Source organism: Aegilops tauschii, chromosome 7, assembly GCF_002575655.3.
Source record: "Aegilops tauschii subsp. strangulata cultivar AL8/78 chromosome 7, Aet v6.0, whole genome shotgun sequence".
Lineage (NCBI taxonomy): Eukaryota > Viridiplantae > Streptophyta > Magnoliopsida > Poales > Poaceae > Aegilops > Aegilops tauschii.
Window position 1 is genome coordinate 108,311,772 of NC_053041.3, and position 20,058 is coordinate 108,331,829.

Below are 20,058 nucleotides of genomic sequence, written 5' to 3' on the forward strand. Positions count from 1 at the left end.
CGGTATGATATGCCATTCATACCCTTTGTTGGTCTTAACAATCACCGGAAGACCACTGTTTTTGCTTGTGCCATAGTTTCGGACGAGACCGAAGAGACATATGTGTGGCTGCTGGAGACTTTTTTGAGGTCCATGTGTCAAAAGATGCCTATGAGTGTTATCACGGATGCCGACGCTGCGATGATCAAGGCAATTCGCCAAGTCTTGCCAGATGTGTGGCACCGTATATGTACGTGGCATATAGAAAAAAATATGAAGATTCACCTCAGTCACAAGTCCTTGAAGGAGTTCCGAACTCTTCTGCACTACAGCAGTCCACGGCCACGTTTGAGGAGAGATGGCACGCGTTTTCCAAAAGATGGCAGTCGGAAAAAACAGTAACATGGTTGAGACGGATGTATAAGAGGAGGAGACTGTGGGCCGCGGCTTATCTGACAGAGGGTTTTTGGCTTGGCATGAAAAGCAACCAGAGGAGTGAAAGTCTAAACTCATGCCTTCACCTCCACCTAGACGGTGAAATGACCCTGGTGGATATGATTTTGCACTATGAGAACGCCGTTGTACGTATCCGTGAGAATGAGGCACGAGATGATTGCACGGCCTCACAGAGTTTACCGGTGCCAGTTACTAGCTTGAGGGAACTTGAGATAGCTCCTTCTCACGTCTTCACTCCAGCAAACTTCTATATGTTGCAAGCTGATCTTAGGAAAATTGGTGGCATGGAGATTGTAGAAATAAAGCTCGGAGACGGATCACAGCAGTACATCGTGGCCTGGAAGAATAACCGGAAGAGCCGTTTTTGGGTGGAGTACACTCCAGTGAATTCCGCAGAAACTATAAGGTGCAGCTCCAGAAGAATGATTCGAAAGGGACTACCTTGCAAGCACATATTCCATGTACTGAAGTACTTGAATATATCTGAAATACCAAAGTGTTTAGTTCTTGTGCGGTTCACGAAAGACGCAAGGTTGGGACTGCCCGCCAGGCGCACAAGCGATCTGTTGGGATTTGGATGGACTGGAGCAGCTGAAAGAATGAAATATAGCCAGGTCAGTGTGTTGGCTTCAGAAGCTATGCATGCAGCATGCAAACACCCAACTTTGTGGGATCAGTTACAGGAGAGTTTGAAGACCGTGATAGCTAAGAGCCATGAGTATGATCAGCTAAAGGAAAATTTGAGTAAGAAAATGGCTGATCTTAGTACTTGTGCAATTGAATATGTAGATGATGGTGAAGGCAACATAGTTGAAGTTCATGATCCTATTAAAGTATCAACGAAAGGTGCAACTAAGGTAGATGAGAACCGCCCTATGTCGAAAAATGGTAGGCCACTTTCGTACGACGAGATCAGAATCAGGTGCGGCGCATGCAAATTGCTAGGGCACACTAAACGCAGCAAGAAATGCAAACTAAATAAGAAGTAAGTTTTTGTATGCATTGTAGGTTATAATTGTTTTTAACTTGTCATTCATTAACTTTTCCTGTTATCGTGTGCAGAAGCGTGGTGGGCGAAGAAGAGTAGAATAGTTGCTAAAGTTATGTTAGAATGAATCCAGTGATCTAATAGTGAGGTGTTTACAATGTGTTACTGCATACATGATACATGATATATACTATTGCAAGAGGCCAGTACCTTGAGATAGTGCTTGTAGCATATATGGACTAAACAGGAGGCAGACACTAGGGACTTTAATCATGGAAAATGGATAGCATTTTAGCCATTGTAATGATGGCATCTTTTGTGTTGTCCACTGTAGTTATATTATATTAGAAAACTAGACGATACTTGGCATGTTGTTGCGGGAATGTTTTGCAATATATTCATAGAGAAATGGTTACGTGTAACATGTATATGTTGTTGCGGGAATATTTTGTTTGCATGTTGTGGTGGACCTTTCTCCATACATGTTGAATGACGAGGTGGCAAACTTGCATGTTAAGAGAAATAGGTTAGTGGTGGCTAGTTGTTTAGATATAGAAGATGTAATTATGTGTGGTAATAATTAAAAAAATTTCACTCCTTTGGTTCACCACCATTTAGATATAGAAGATACCAGCTCACTTTGGTCTATAGTATAGACTTCGTACCAAAAACCCACCATTTTGCCCTCATAAAGAAAAGAAAAACCCACCATTTTATGGCTTGTAGTGTAACTCGGGCCGCTTGTCGCGATGACGTGGGGGGGGTGACGGATGCCGTTAGATGGCGCGACACACGGCCACTCCCGTTGCCGAGCCCATTTAACAATTTTCATTTTGATTACAGCCCGTTTAAATGGGCCGCGCTGGCCACCTGGTCGGGGCGGTTCTTCCCTCGCGATCTCCACGCGCGTTCTATCTATCCACTACAACCGCCGCCGCCGCTGCCGCCACCGATCCACGTCTTGCCGCCGGTCACGTTACGCCATGGTTTCGTGGAGCGACGAGTCGAGCTCTTCTTCGGATGGCGAATCCGTGACTAGCCTGCAGGTATGCTGCTACTATATAATCTCCAAATAGTGCTAGGCTTAGGGTTAGGGTTCTTCATTTCCGGTATTTAACGCAGGGCGTTGATTTGTGCATTATCTCTGTTGTTTCGTTTAGCTTCCTACGACTATACCTTGCTATGAATGGAGTGGCATTGCTCACGATCTGTCTTCTCGTTGTCTGCATCGAGAACCTTGCGTCAGGCTAGTTGCTTTTGATTCCTTGGACACTGGCAGACGTTTTCTTGCCTGTGGTCAGAAGGTATGTTGTTCCGTACTGTAAATATATGTTTAAATTACCTCGTGCTCGATTTACTTCGCGGTAATCCATTGTTCTGCCCAAAATTGCATACAATTTCAATTAATTTGTGCATTTACAAAGTCCGTATTTATGTTGTTTTTTTACGGTCTAATATTTGTTTTAGCACATAATAGCATATACTTGTAGTTAATTGATCCATATATATATATATGTATATCATTGCATGCTACATTTTGTGTTTATATGATTGAGACCATATTTTTAGTGCATTGCATGTAATTGTATTGCATTTGTGCATATATGATTGAGACCATATTTTTTCATACTGTAGGAAGAAGTGAAATGTAACTATGTGGAATGGGTAGACCCGGAGTGGTCAGTGGCTACGAAGTTCTGCCTGAGAGAACTGTGGAGCATGTATGACGAGAAGCTGAGACAGAATATTAAGAATGCTGAAGAAAATTGCATGTTAATTGGAGAAAAGAGGAGGACGGAGGAAGACCTGAGATTTTTCAAAATGGACTTTGCTAAACTGGTGGCTGATAAGGAGGATGCTCTCACGCAGTTGGGCAATGCAAGATTGTCACTTAGCGATCTCAAAGAGGAGCTGGAGAAGAATAAGATGGTAGACCATGGTTGTGCCAATCTACATCAGGTCCTGAGGGTAAAGGCTGAGAAAGACCGGGACCGGGTGGTGCTAGAGAGACCAAGTGATGAGAGAGAGGGACCAGCTGAAGCAAGAGAAGAGAAAACTTGAGTATATTATTGCAGATTTTCTCAAACAGAAACATGGGTACATTGATAAGATCAAGAAGCTGAAGGAGATTTGTGATGAATTTTAAGTATGTTTTGTGGTTTATTGTTGAACATAATGATCAAGTCCTATCTGCATTGTGGCCAGTTCATTTGTGTAAGGTCTAAGTATATTATATTAACCAATAAATTATATCACTTTCGAAATAGTTTGCCCTTGTTTGACCTGCATCCTAATGCGGGTTCTCGGCTAAGCACTGAAATTATTTTGCTTCCACCGGAGCTCTAAATCGTACTGATCAAGGGGGCGAAATAGTAGTTGATCATGTGATTGATGGTGCTACTGATCCTGATCTTCATGATGCAGAAAAGGAAAAGTCTAACAAAAATGCAGCAAAAAAACTGTGCAACGTGATTTCAAGCAACACATAACGCCAAGGGAGTCTGGCGCAAGACACAAGGAAGATCCACCTGCGGACGCCGATCCCGAGAGATCCAGCGGCAATCATGCGCACGGGATCCCAGGCGGATCTGCCTACTCCACCAATCGCAGGATCCACGGGTGGCCCGTCTGCGTCCGACACGCGGGCTGTCTCCACCGAGCGGTCGGGCGGGACCGGACCTGGCGCGTCCCCCGCGCGAACTGGCGCTCGTCGACTGGGTCGCCCGCGCTGGGACCGGATCTGTCATTGTCTCGGGCGCGGGATCCCACACCGGATGGCACGACAGCCGAGGTTGATTCTCAGGCAAACAAAAAGGAATTTATCAAAAAAAATTGTTATTGTTGAATAATGCCAAATCAAATCAAAAAAATATGCAAAAGTAAAAAAGAAATGAATTACTCTTCCATGACAGAAAAGAATAAACACAGCAGCAAAAAACATTAAGGTAGAACAAATGAAGGGAAGCAAAAATTTATTGGTACGAAACGTATAGTCTGACTGCATTACACATACACAAGTATGTGTGAGCGACCAAAAATCCACACAAAATCCATGGTATCGTGCTTATTACATGAATGATAGAAAATCAAAGTTGTCCATGCCGGGAAACGTGCTTCCGGACTTAAAACAAACGACTAAAACTAGAATCTTGAATCATGTATGATGTCTTCACGCCTTGCTTTTCTTTGCGATGTCGCGGATTTTGTTCTTCACACATTCAAGCGTGTTGGTAGGCGAGAGAACCAACTCGGCGACGAGACGCCTTCTCCTTGCATTAATGGTGCCCTGCAATTTTTAGAACAAGGTTTAATGAATAGAAGTTGGTATTATACGACAATTGTACATGTGTACGAACAGAGAGGACAAATTACCTGGGTAAAATCAGCGGTCCATCGATCCCCGTCCCAACGCTCCATAACTTCAATCACAAAAAGGCCACAAGAGTTCCTAATATATATGCAAACATTAGTCACCGTGCACACGAACATGTCTTTCGTAAGTAGAAAATGATGAACCATAACTCACCCGTCCTCTTGTAGTGGCATGTCGATCTGAGGTATGATAGGCCACTTAGTGACGTCTGGATATTTGCCAGGTGTAATACGGTTTGCCTCTTCCATATCAATTGCTATTGCTAGTCGCTATTTGAAAGAAAGTAGTAGTGAGAAACCATATGACATTTCATATGAAGAATGCTCAATGTTCAGGAGAGTACCAGTGCTTTCACAGTGTCGAGAGAGAACTCGAGAGGATAGAGCGAATCAAAAACTCGGAATTCTTTCTTGAGGTTGTGCATCACCACGGTGATCCAGTGTGTATTGCCGACGTTCAACGGGATAAACGACTAAAATGTGGAACACATTTGTAATCAGATGCAATTATGCTTGTTGAAATGAGCGTTAATGAACTAGTAAGAACATATCGTACCTTATCACGGACGGTATACTCGTCCAGAACCCTACGTACTGCTCCAGCTCTGCTCATAGAACATTTTATTTTCATAGGTGACACCTAGATTATGCACTTAAATAGCAGGACATGGTAATAGATCTTACGTCATCCGCCAGCCATGTATGCTCAAGTACCGGTCATATACGCTCCACAGTCACAGAGGTGCCACGTTCATTGTAGTAAACTCTTTTTGTCATATTATTCTCAGGCCGAGCAGCTGCCTCCACAAACGCAACAGCAGCATCGATGAGTTCCGGTGTCAAATCGTCCTTAACAAAGCCTTCCATGTCATTGTCACTAAACAGAGCTGCATGATAAATTACGAACGTCACGAACGGTGAGTACATGAAATGGTAGTAAATTAAGCACTAAGATAGCTACTAACGGTACCTCTAGTTGCGGTAGTGTTGCCGGATGGCTTAGTACCGCGAGCGCTTCGCTTGCCGGGCTTGTCAAGTTTAAAGGGGGATTCAAATTTCTTGGGAATAGTCCGTCGGCGCTTCCCGGATATAACATCGTCTTCTTTTGCGGTTGCTGCAGACTTTTTCCCCTTGCTCTTACCCACCATCCTGTCGATAGAACTTGCAGAAATGTCAATGTCGGACGATTCTGCTCGAGGAGAATTACCTACAATCCAAGGGTTCTCCGGTGTTGCGCCGCACTCATCAGTAGGCTTCGTTGTCTTGTCAACATTTAACTTGGCAGGTGTTTTCTAGTTAACAAAAAAATAATGTGATAGGTTCAGTTAACGAAAATGAAGATGCATAATTGAGATAAATGAAGACAAATAAATGAAAACATACTTCCTCATCATCGTTGTTCTGGTTTACAATAGGCTCGTCAGGCTGTGTCAAATCAATCACCGGCTCTAGACCGTCAGAGTCATCCTTGTACACGAATTCTTTTTTTTTCTGGCGGACCATTCTCAAAGGAATCCACTTCTAGGTCGGCATCGTTGTTGCCGGAAGCCGCAGCAGCCGCTGGCTTGTACATCACACCATTTTGGTTCAACTTCTCTAACAATCTCTGCATTACATAAAAAATATTAATTAATTTCGGCACGGTTTTGCAACTCCAAGATGTTGTAAACATAGAATTAAGGGTGTGTCACCTCGGCTACTTGTTCCGGTATTTCCTTCATTTGGCTGCGTATGTAATCCATACACCGCTTCATGATGAGGTTCATCATCTCGTCCGTGTTTGAGGCTAACTTGGACTTCTTTGCCGCACCAACGGCGGGCTTCATTTTTGGCTTTTCTGGTTCGGGTACTTTGCGCTCCTGCGCCCTATACTCCTTGGTTATGTTGTCTTCAATCTGCATGTGAAATACAAGTATATGTGATCAATAAAAATATTAATACAACTAATTATGTTATATAAAAGATTTAAGAAGTACCCAACGTAATGAATTACCTTGATGTTACCAAGGCCACGGTCGTGGTCATAATCAAACTTGTCTCTCCTTGAGGCTGCAGCTTCAGTCCAATTCCTCATTAGAGGTTCCATGGACAAGCTAGGATTGAATGCGCATTCACCTTCCAGAGGCTGAACCTTCTCCCAGTACACGTACTACATGAATATGAAAAATTACAATTAGTACTATACAGCAAGTAAATTAGCAATCATATTTTTTTTGCAATGGTACAAGTCTGAAAGGTGTACCTGCAGGAGAGCTAAGTTCCCTCTCGGCCATTGGCGGAGGTGTTTGCCTTTCCTCACGTTGCGAAGGCAGTCCATCAGAACCCGGAGGGTGAATGCATTCCAATTAATCTTGGATATACGCTTCACATCGTCCACCAATGTGTAATATTGCTTTGGTACAGTCTTGCTCGACATGGGAGCAAGAACTGTTCCAAGCAACACGAGGACAACTCTCCGAAGGAAATTGTCGTCGGCAGATTTATTTTTTGTGACTATGTTACCTGTGGTCTTGCTCAGGAATTGAGGCGGCACTCGATCTTTAACATCCTCACCTTCCTCACCGAGAATACCTTCTGCCGATAGTCCGTGGTTCTCCAAGGCCAAGATGCACTCAACATCCATGGCACCGAGAGACACTTCGCCAACCAAGTCTTGTACAATGAATCTGCCCTTGCTAGGATCAAATATCTCAACCATGTACCGGATCAACAGTGTACGCATCTTCAGCGAAGGTATCTGAAGCATGCTACGGAGTGCTGTTTCGGCAAGTGCGGCCCATTGACCAGAAGATAGACCGGCAATAAGTTTGAACCATTTTTCTACGGCGCAAACAATTTCTCCGTTGAGTTCATCCATCCTGTTAAAAAAATATACTTGGTTATAGTACCATAAATTATGTAATCAACTTTTTTCCTAACATATTGTTGCATAAAACATAATAATGGAATACACTATCCCAAAGTAGATAGAAAACTATACAACATAATTTATTCATACTGAAACATTCAGCAGAGACACGTGCAACACATAAAATGACAGTTTAACAAGTACTTATTTAACCAATTAGTTTCATAATAAAAAGCAACATAATTTATCTAATCATTTATTTTCATATGGTACTGTACAAATAGATATAAGAATCGGTGACAGTGCCTAATTAACAGTAAATTGAAAAGAAAAAAACGAAATTATGCATACTGGAACATGCATCAAACAAACGTGCAACACATACAATATTAGTCGGCGTCTCATAGTTGCAACATGCATGTCTCAGGGCATTGCTATAACTTAAAGTGACTATGCTATAACTAACACTGATTAAAAATTGTTGTTTATTCATCAATCCAACCTACAAGTGAAAGACAACAAACAACATGCAGAAACTAATTTGCAATCGTAGGGCTATCTAATCAAATACACGCACAAACAAATCTAGTGTCATAGGCCTATCTAATCTAATACACGCACAAACAAAAAACATCTACTCCAACAGATGTAATGCGAAGATTATGCGCTAATTAATCTTAGTCCTATCGAATCTAACACACGCACAAAGAAAAGCATCATCGATGCGGTACGGTTGCCAACATACTGGATCGCTCGATGAAGATGGAAGTTTTCGGCGTTGTAACGTGGACGTAGTTCGTCCACGACGGCCAGCACGCGCTGACGACCTGGATGTTCTCGACGATCTTGCTGGGGTTGGGCCGATGCTAGGGACGCAGCTGTCGTCGACTCGGCGGTAGGAGCCGTCGTAGACGACATGAAAGACGATGCCGAGACTAAATAGGAGGAGGAGGATCTCCTAGGTCGTCGTAACCACCAGGGATAGAACGCCCGTGATCTTTGCCTTCCTTGGTTAAGGAGAGGCAGTACGTGCTCCTAAATTAAAGGGATAGGCTTCCCACGCTCGAGTTTTTTTTGTAGATTCCGATCCGGGAATTGTGTAACAAATCGCAGCTGCTCCTCTCTTTGAGCGACGAGGGGCTCGTTTCATGTACTTTTTTTCTTTTCTTTTTAATATTAGAAAATTTTGATATCAAATAATTATTTCAACTCAACCAAATGGCCCCAAAAAAATTTCACACAATGGGATGACCATGGACATCATGCATGCCAATTCTCATCGATTTCCGACACTCGATGCATTTACTAGGATTTTGCCGGCGAAAAGAACCCGAAACGCTGCCCGGACATGACGCAACGTTCGTTCGGTGTCAGGAATGGCTCACATGTTGCATGGGGGCCTACATTGGCATCCTCACATGGTGCCAAAGTTTGGTGTCATTTCATGCAGGCCAGCACATAGCACATGTGCAATCACCATCATTCGGGTCTGCCGGAGGGGGAGCCCGAAGGACGTTGTTTTTCTGGACTCAACCAAATGGCCCCAATTTTTTTCACACAATGGGATGACCATGGACATCATGCATGCCAATTCTCATCGATTTCTGACACTCGATGCATTTACTAGGATTTTGCCGGCGAAAAGAACCCGAAACATTGCCCGGACGTGACGCAACGTTCGTTCGGTGTCAGGAATGGCTCACATGTTGCATGGGGGCCTACATTGGGCATCCTCACATGGTGCCAAAGTTTGGTGTCATTTCATGCAGGCCAGCACATACCACATGTGCAATCACCATCATTCGGGTCTGCCGTAGGGGGAGCCCAAAGGACGTTGTTTTTCTGGACTCAACCAAATGGCCCCAAAAAAATTTCACGCAATGGGATGACCATGGACATCATGCATGCCAATTCTCATCGATTTCCGACACTCGATGCATTTACTAGGATTTTGCCGGCGAAAAGAACCCGAAACACTGCCCGGACGTGACGCAAGATTCGTTCGGTGTGAGGAATGGCTCAGATGTTGCATGGGGGCCTACATTGGGCTTCCTCACATGGTGCCAAAGTTTGGTGTCATTTCATGCAGGCCAGCACATAGCACATGTGCAATCACCATCATTCGGGTCTGCCGTAGGGGGAGCCTGAAGGACGTTGTTTTTCTGGACTCAACCAAATGGCCCCAAATTTTTTTCACGCAATGGGATGACCATGGACATCATGCATGCCAATTCTCATCGATTTCTGACACTCGATGCATTTGCTAGGATTTTGCTGGCGAAAAGAACCCGAAACGCTGCCCATACATGACGCAACATTCGTTTGGTGTCAGGAATGGCTCACATGTTGCATGGGGGCCTACACTGGGCATCCTCACATGGTGCCAAAGTTTGGTGTCATTTCATGCAGGCCAGCACATAGCACATGTGCAATCACCATCATTTGGGTCTGCCGGAGGGGGGGCCCGAAGGACGTTGTTTTTCTGGACTCAACCAAATGGCCCAAAAATTTTCACACAATGGGATGACCATGGACATCATGCATGCCAATTCTCATCGATTTCCGACACTCGGTGCATTTACTAGGATTTTGCCGGCGAAAAGAACCCGAAACGCTGCCCGGACGTGACACAACGTTCGCTCGGTGTCCGGGATGGCCCAGATGTTGCATGGGGGCCTACAATGGGCATCCACACATGGTGCCAAACTTTGGTGTCATTTCATGCAGGTCAGCACATAGCACATGTGCAATCACCATCATTCGGGTCTGCCGGAGGGGGAGCCCGAAGGACGTTGTTTTCTAGAGTCAACCAAATGGAATTTTGAAAATAGAATGAAAATTATATTTAGGAAGTGAAACAGAAGACAACATACATTCATGGAATTTTGATTTTTATAACTATAATAAGAAATAAAATACAAAACATATACTTCAATTTTAAAACTCTAAGAAGAAATAACATAGAAAAAATATATTTGATATACCTTTTTTGAAATAGAAAACAGAAAAGATATATTATAATAAAGATGAAACATATTATATTGCATTTTTTGAATTTTAATAGTGTGAGAATAACTGAAAGAGTAGAAATATATTAGATTTTAAATTATTCTACATATAAAAGAAAATAAATATTTGATTGAATAAGTCAAATATAAGACAGTAATTTTTCGTACACATTGAATAAGTGAAATATAACACATTGAAGCAGCTCGGTTTTAAATGTGGTAATAATCTGCGCGCGGGTGAGGCTGGCCTGGGACGGCCCACCCGAATTAGGCCCAAGCGAGCGTCGCGCCGGGCACATCCCAGCGGTGCTGGGAGTTTAGTCCCACCTCGCCAAGCGAGGGGAGCTCGCACCGGTTTATATACCGGGCTGAGCTTCCCTTTTCAAGTTCCTTTCTAAAGCGGGCAGCACATTGCCTAACCCTGTCGGTCCCTTCCCAGTGGGGCCTACTAGCTGCCTATTATCACAATCTGGCGGGCCTGCATCCTGGCCCATTAAATGACTGGGTTGCTAGTCGTATGCTGGCCGTTGAATTGTGTAGTATGCAGCTAGTAGGCTGGCTTTTTTGTCATATTTCACTTTTTGCATTTGTCACCATTATTTGTTGTTCTTCAAATCACCTCATAAAAGAATATAACACAACAATTTTTCGCACATTCATGAATTTTCTAACTGTCAGAACAAATAATACAGAAAAATATATATGTGATTCAAAATTATTTCAAAGATAAAACTAAAAAGAAATATTTTAATTAACAAGTGAAATGAAAGAGAATGTATTATCTTGCATAATTTGAATTGTAAAACTGTCGGAATTAATGAAAGAGGAAAAATAGATTTGATTTTCAGATATTTGAAATATATATAAGAAATGAAATACGTAAACATCATGGCAATGCACACATTTCCATTGCAACCAGTAATTTAGGCTAACTAGGATTGTTTCCAAACACAAATGTGAGATTATGATAACCTTGCAGGGTTAAGCTATGTATTTGAATCTAGAACCAAATTAACGCAACCTTAGAGTTGAAGAACTGGCTGATCCATATATCATTAATAATGCTCTATTTCCACTTCAAGCCAGCATAAACCTATATAACCAAAAGCCAGCATGGCCTGCAGTCTGCCTAACCCATCATCCTAGGCTTACAAAGTTCATGAGCACCGCAAAATAACAGCAACAACTACTAAAACATCGCAACAAAGTAAAGGCCACATCTTCAGCAGGAAGTAGAGTCTTCTTTTTTATCCTTCCAGTCTTGCCACGTTGATTCTCCACCCCTGCTTCGCTGTGTACACTTCAGCAACAACTACTAAAACATCGCAACAAAGTAAAGGCCACATCTTCAGCAGGAAGTAGAGTCTTCTTTTTAATCCTTCCAGTCTTGCCACGTTGATTCTCCACCCCTGCTTCGCTGTGTACACTTCACTTGCTACTCGCTCTAGCAGTCTTGCTCCCACCTCCAGCACCTTTTTTGTGGCTCCTTTGTCTGCAAAATATATCAATCAACAATCCTATTAGGGTCTACATTTTTCATGCAGAGAAATAACTATAGTTTTCCCAATACTGCAGTACTAAAATCACATTTATTAGGGGCAACCAAACAGCTCACTGTAAATAAAACTAACATAATCTCAAATACTGAAGTATTCTCAAAGAACTTAGAACATAGTATGCTATCAAATGGGTCCAAACTGACTCACACAGATAGACTAACTGAAGACACTGACATGCCATCACTCTGTTTTCTTGTCCTTCAACTTGTTGATGCGCTGTGAGTGATGAATGCCCATACGGATGTAGGTCTCCGCTTCAATCGGCATGGTCCTGTCTCCGAGCTGCGGGATCCCTGGACCCACAATCTGCATGTCCGCCGGCTGCTCCTGGACAACATCATCCTGCTCCTCCTCTCCAGCACTGTCGTCCAGCAGCAGAACAACCTCCTCTTCCCCGCTCTCATCCTTGCTCTGCTCCACATCTTCGCTATCACTCTCATCCTCGCTATGCTCCACATCTTCACTATCACTGTCATCCTTTCTTTGCTCCACATCACTGTCAGAGTGAACATTGGACTGATCAACCGGAGCAGGCACCGCGAGCAACACTCCGACAAGATCTGGCACTGGAATAGGAGGGGCGCGGCGGCGGGAGCGGTACATGTACCACCTCGCACGCTGACGCGGATCCGGGGAGTTCTCCGCTTCGTTCATAGCCCAGAGGAAAACCTGGACTGGAACAACTCCTCGAGCAGGACCAAACAACGATTTCTTCTCATTGCCCGTAAGCACTTTGATGAGACCCCTACCGTGGTCGATGAACATCTCCAAGCTGGGAAACCAGCTGCAGATCTCCTCCACATTCGCCCTCTTCTCCAGATTGCCCTGACAGAACTTCCCAATTGCCTCCTCCCACTTTTCTTGAGCGCGGCGGCAATCACTTGCCGACCGCGACCTCCTTCCCTTCTTGTCCCCCATTGCCGGCGACGCCAGATGTGAGATTTGAGCTCACGGAGTGAATGGGGAACAGAAGCAAAGACCTAGGGTTCGTATCTGCCAGATGAAATGGGGAATTTTTCCCCTCTCCAGCTGATAACCGCGTGTGAGGCCGGCCTGGAACGGCCCACCCAAATTAGGCCCAAATCAAAGCCGCGGTGGGCACTATCTCGGGGTGGTGGGAGTTTAGTCCCACCTCGCCAATGGAGAGGAGCTCGCACCGGTTTATAAACCCACCTGAGCTAATCATCTCAAGTTCCTATCTAAAGCAGGCAGCTCATTGCCTAACCATTCTCTCTATGCCCCGTTGGGCCTACCGGCAACTTATATACATTCACCGCGGGCCTGCATCCTGGCCCAATGGGTTACTAGTCGTATGCAGGCCGTGGGGTTTCATATAAATGCTGTTGGTAGGCTGGCATTTTTTATTATTTATTTAATTTTTTTGCAGATGTCACATGTCTAATTTTTTGCATATGTCACATGTCAAATTTTGCAAACAAGTTTGAATCATTAAATTTTCAAATTATAAATTAAATTTAAAATTTAAAAATATTAAAAATATTTGGACCAAACATTTCCACCATGTGAGGATACCCAAAGTAAATTTTTAAATTTGTATTCAATTTTTTGCATATGTCAAATGTCTAATTTTGCACACAAGTTTGAAACAAAATATGTCCTCTAGACTGACTAGTCAAAACATCAGTCTATACCTCAAGGGGGCATTGTAAAGTATTATTTTCCAAATTTTCTTTCATAGCCATGTTTGGCACATGTGGGTCACCATGTACAAGAAAATTTGGGTGATTTGGAGGTGGTGGAAAAAATCACGTATGTTCAAAAACTAGCTTAAGTTAGACCAAATGGCCCCTCCGGAATGCGATGATTTTTTTGACCACCTCCAAATCACCTCAGTTTTGGCACACATGATATCTTGCACAAACAAAGCTAGTTTTCCAAGGTTTTATATTTTTTTGAATTTTTTATTAATTTATAATGCCCTCTAGACTGATGGTCAAACCATCGGTCTATACCTCAAGGGGGCATTGTAAAGTATTATTTTTTCCAAATTTTCTTTCATAGCCATGTTTGGCACATGTGGGTCACCATGTACAAGAAAATTTGGGTGATTTGGAGGTGGTGGAAAAAATCACGTATGTTCAAAAACTGGCTTAAGTTAAGACCAAATGGCCCCTCCGGAATGCGATGATTTTTTCGACCACCTCCAAATCACCTCAGTTTTGGCACACATGATATCTTGCACAAACAAAGCTAGTTTTCCAAGGTTTTATATTTTTTTGACTTTTTTATTAATTTATAATGCCCTCTAGACTGACTGGTCAAAACATCGGTCTATACCTCAAGGAGCATTGTAAAGTATTATTTTTCCAAAAAAATTTCATAGCCATGTTTGGCACATGTGGGTCACCATGCACAAGAAAATTTGGGTGATTTGGAGGTGGTGGAAAAAATCATGTATGTTCAAAAACTGGCTTAAGTGACCAAATGGCCCCTCCGGAATGCGATGATTTTTTCGACCACCTCCAAATCACCTCAGTTTTGGCACACATGATCTCTTACACAAACAAAGCTAGTTTTCCAAGGTTTTATATTTTTTTGAATTTTTTATTAATTTATAATGCCCTCTAGACTGATGGTCAAACCATCGGCCTATACCTCAAGGGGGCATTGTAAAGTATTATTTTTCCAAATTTTCTTTCATAGCCATGTTTGGCACATGTGGGTCACCATGTACAAGAAAATTTGGGTGATTTGGAGGTGGTGGAAAAAATCACGTATGTTCAAAACCAAATGGCCCCTCCGGAATGCGATGATTTTTTTGACCACCTCCAAATCACCTCAGTTTTGGCACACATGATCTCTTGCACAAACAAAGCTAGTTTACCAAGGTTTAATATTTTTTTGAATTTTTTATTAATTTATAATGCCCTCTAGACTGATGGTCAAACAATCGGTCTATACCTCAAGGGGGCATTGTAAAGTATTATTTTTCCAATGTTTCTTTCACAGCCATGTTTGGCACATGTGGGTCACCATGTACAAGAAAATTTGGGTGATTTGGAGGTGGTGGAAAAAATCACGTATGTTCAAAAACTAGCTTAAGTAGACCAAATGGCCCCTCCGGAATGCGTTGATTTTTCCGACCACCTCCAAATCACCTCAGTTTTGGCACACATGATATCTTGCACAAACAAAGCTAGTTTTCCAAGGTTTTATATTTTTTGAATTTTTTATTATTTTATAATGCCCTCTAGACTGATGGTCAAACCATCGGTCTATACCTCAAGGGGGCATTGTAAAGTATTATTTTTTTCAAATTTTCTTTCATGGCCATGTTTGGCACATGTGGGTCACCATGTACAAGAAAATTTGGGTGATTTGGAGGTAGTGGAAAAAATAATGTATGTTCAAAAACTGGCTTAAGTAAAAAGACCAAATGGTCCCTCCGGAATGTGATGATTTTTTCGACCACCTCCAAATCACCTCAGTTTTGGCACACATGATCTCTTGCACAAACAAAGCTAGTTTTCCAAGGTTTTATATTTTTTTGAATTTTTTATTAATTTATAATGCCCTCTAGACTGATGGTCAAACCATCGGTCTATACCTCAAGGGGGCATTGTAAAGTATTATTTTTCCAAATTTTCTTTCATAGCCATGTTTGGCACATGTGGGTCACCATGTACAAGAAAATTTGGGTGATTTGGAGGTGGTGGAAAAAATCATGTATGTTCAAAAACTGGCTTAAGTAAAAGACAAATGGCCCCTCCGGAATGCGATGATTTTTTCGACCACCTCCAAATCACCACAGTTTTGGCACACATGATCTCTTGCACAAACAAAGCTAGTTTTCCAAGGTTTTATATTTTTTTGAATTTTTTATTAATTTATAATGCCCTCTAGACTGATGGTCAAGGGGGCATTGTAAAGTATTATTTTTCCAAATTTTCTTTCATAGCCATGTTTGGCACAAGTGGGTCACCATGTACAAGAAAATTTGGGTGATTTGGAGGTGGTGGAAAAAATCACGTATGTTCAAAAACTGGCTTAAGTAAGACCAAATGGCCCCTCCGGAATGCGATGATTTTTTCGACCACCTCCAAATCACCTCAGTTTTGGAACACATGATCTCTTGCACAAACAAAGCTAGTTTTCCAAGGTTTTATTTTTTTTTTGAATTTTTTATTAATTTATAATGCCCTCTAGACTGATGGTCAAACCATCGGTCTATACCTCAAGGGGGCATTGTAAAGTATTATTTTTTCCGAATTTTCTTTCATAGCCATGTTTGGCACATGTGGGTCACCATGTACAAGAAAATTTGGGTGATTTGGAGGTGGTGGAAAAAATCATGTATGTTCAAAAACTGGCTTAAGTAAAAAGACCAAATGGCCCCTCCGGAATGCGATGATTTTTTCGACCACCTCCAAATCACCTCAGTTTTGGCACACATGATATCTTGCACAAACAAAGCTAGTTTTCCAAGGTTTTATATTTTTTGACTTTTTTATTAATTTATAATGCCCTCTAGACTGACTGGTCAAAACATCGGTCTATACCTCAAGGAGCATTATAAATATTATTTTTCAAAAAAAAAATTCATAGCCATGTTTGGCACATGTGGGTCACCATGTACAAGAAAATTTGGGTGATTTGGAGGTGGTGGAAAAAATCACGTATGTTCAAAAACTGGCTTAAGTGACCAAATGGCCCCTCCGGAATGCGATGATTTTTTCGACCACCTCCAAATCACCTCCGTTTTGGCACACATGATATCTTGCACAAACAAAGCTAGTTTTCCAAGGTTTTATATTTTTTTAAATTTTTTATTAATTTGTAATGCCCTCTAGACTGATGGTCAAACCATCGGTCTATACCTCAAGGGGGCATTGTAAAGTATTATTTTTTCCAAATTTTCTTTCATAGCCATGTTTGGCACATGTGGGTCACCATGTACAAGAAAATTTGGGTGATTTGGAGGTGGTGGAAAAAATCACGTATGTTCAAAAACTAGCTTAAGTACCAAATGGCCCCTCCGGAATGCGATGATTTTTTCGACCACCTCCAAATCACCTCAGTTTTGGCACACATGATCTCTTACACAAACAAAGCTAGTTTTCCAAGGTTTTATATTTTTTTGAATTTTTTTTTAATTTATAATGCCCTCTAGACTGATGGTCAAACAATCGGTCTATACCTCAAGGGGGCATTGTAAAGTATTATTTTTCCAATGTTTCTTTCATAGCCATGTTTGGCACATGTGGGTCACCATGTACAAGAAAATTTGGGTGATTTGGAGGTGGTGGAAAAAATCACGTATGTTCAAAAACTGGCTTAAGTTTAGACTAAATGGCCCCTCCGGAATGCGATGATTTTTTCGACCACCTCCAGATCACCTCAGTTTGGGCAAACATGATATCTTGCAGAAACAAAGCTAGTTTTCCAAGGTTTATATTTTTTTGCATTTTTTATTAATTGTAATGCCCTCTAGACTGATGGTCAAACCATCGGTCTATACCTCAAGGGGGCATTATAAAGTATTATTTTTTCCAAATTTTCTTTCATAGCCATGTTTGGCACATGTGGGTCACCATGTATAAGAAAATTTGGGTGATTTGGAGGTGGTGGAAAAAATCATGTATGTTCAAAAACTGGCTTAAGTAAAAGACCAAATGGCCCCTCCGGAATGCGATGATTTTTCCGACCACCTCCAAATCACCTCAGTTTTGGCACACATGATATCTTGCACAAACAAAGCTAGTTTTCCAAGGTTTTATATTTTTTCAATTTTTTATTATTTTATAATGCCCTCTAGACTGATGGTCAAACCATCGGTCTATACCTCAAGGGGGCATTGTAAAGTATTATTTTTTCCAAATTTTCTTTCATAGCCATGTTTGGCACATGTGGGTCACCATGTACAAGAAAATTTGGGTGATTTGGAGGTGGTGGAAAAAATCATGTATGTTCAAAAACTGGCTTAAGTAAAAAGAGCAAATGGCCCCTCCGGAATGCGATGATTTTTCCGACCACCTCCAAATCACCTCAATTTTGGCACACATGATCTCTTACACAAACAAAGCTAGTTTTCCAAGGTTTTATATTTTTTTGAATTTTTTATTAATTTATAATGCCCTCTAGACTGATGGTCAAACCATCGGTCTATACCTCAAGGGGGCATTGTAAAGTATTATTTTTCCAAATTTTCTTTCATAGCCATGTTTGGCACATGTGGGTCACCATGTACAAGAAAATTTGGGTGATTTGGAGGTGGTGGAAAAAATCACGTATGTTCAAAAACTGGCTTAAGTAAGACCAAATGGCCCCTCCGGAATGCGATGATCTTTTCGACCACGTCCAAATCACCTCAGTTTTGGAACACATGATCTCTTGCACAAACAAAGCTAGTTTTCCAAGGTTTTATTTTTTTTTTTGAATTTTTTATTAATTTATAATGCCCTCTAGACTGATGGTCAAACCATCGGTCTATACCTCAAGGGGGCATTGTAAAGTATTATTTTTTCCGAATTTTCTTTCATAGCCATGTTTGGCACATGTGGGTCACCATGTACAAGAAAATTTGGGTGATTTGGAGGTGGTGGAAAAAATCATGTATGTTCAAAAACTGGCTTAAGTAAAAAGACCAAATGGCCCCTCCGGAATGCGATGATTTTTTCGACCACCTCCAAATCACCTCAGTTTTGGCACACATGATATCTTGCACAAACAAAGCTAGTTTTCCAAGGTTTTATATTTTTTGACTTTTTTATGAATTTATAATGCCCTCTAGACTGACTGGTCAAAACATCGGTCTATACCTCAAGGAGCATTGTAAATATTATTTTTCAAAAAAAAAAATCATAGCCATGTTTGGCACATGTGGGTCACCATGTACAATAAAATTTGGGTGATTTGGAGGTGGTGGAAAAAATCACGTATGTTCAAAAACTGGCTTAAGTGACCAAATGGCCCCTCCGGAATGCGATGATTTTTTCGACCACCTCCAAATCACCTCAGTTTTGGCACACATGATATCTTGCACAAACAAAGCTAGTTTTCCAAGGTTTTATATTTTTTTAAATTTTTTATTAATTTGTAATGCCCTCTAGACTGATGGTCAAACCATCGGTCTATACCTCAAGGGGGCATTGTAAAGTATTATTTTTTCCAAATTTTCTTTCATAGCCATGTTTGGCACATGTGGGTCACCATGTACAAGAAAATTTGGGTGATTTGGAGGTGGTGGAAAAAATCATGTATGTTCAAAAACTGGCTTAAGTAAAAAGACCAAATGGCCCCTCCGGAATGCGATGATTTTTTCGACCACCTCCAAATCACCTCAGTTTTGGCACACATAATCTCTTGCACAAACAAAGCTAGTTTACCAAGGTTTAATATTTTTTTGAATTTTTTATTAATTTATAATGCCCTCTAGACTGATGGTCAAACCATCGGTCTATACCTCAAGGGGGCATTGTAAAGTATTATTTTTCCAATGTTTCTTTCATAGCCATGTTTGGCACATGTGGGTCACCATGTACAAGAAAATTTGGGTGATTTGGAGGTGGTGGAAAAAATCACGTATGTTTAAAAACTGGCTTAAGTTAGACCAAATGGCCCCTCCGGAATGCGATGATTTTTTCGACCACCTCCAGATCACCTCAGTTTGGGCACACATGATATCTTGCACAAACAAAGCTAGTTTTCCAAGGTTTATATTTTTTTGCATTTTTTATTAATTTGTAATGCCCTCTAGACTGATGGTCAAACCATCGGTCTATACCTCAAGGGGGCACTATAAAGTATTATTTTTTCCAAATTTTCTTTCATAGCCATGTTTGGCACATGTGGGTCACCATGTATAAGAAAATTTGGGTGATTTGGAGG

At 41.6% G+C, this 20,058-nt stretch overlaps 1 protein-coding gene across 1 annotated transcript; it reads right to left on the reverse strand.

Annotated features, from left to right (window-relative positions):
• Positions 1–4,592: 4,592 nt before the first annotated feature.
• On the reverse strand, positions 4,593–7,418 carry LOC109737592 (uncharacterized). The gene is made up of 12 exons (XM_073503773.1): positions 7,038–7,418; positions 6,789–6,944; positions 6,487–6,690; positions 6,296–6,401; positions 6,179–6,243; positions 5,802–6,087; positions 5,534–5,682; positions 5,352–5,435; positions 5,140–5,268; positions 4,950–5,065; positions 4,796–4,871; positions 4,593–4,709 (listed from the first exon to the last, which is right to left on the reverse strand). Exons 1-12 carry the CDS (start codon positions 7,416–7,418, stop codon positions 4,593–4,595), a joined length of 1,869 nt encoding a protein of 622 aa, XP_073359874.1.
• Positions 7,419–20,058: the final 12,640 nt, after the last annotated feature.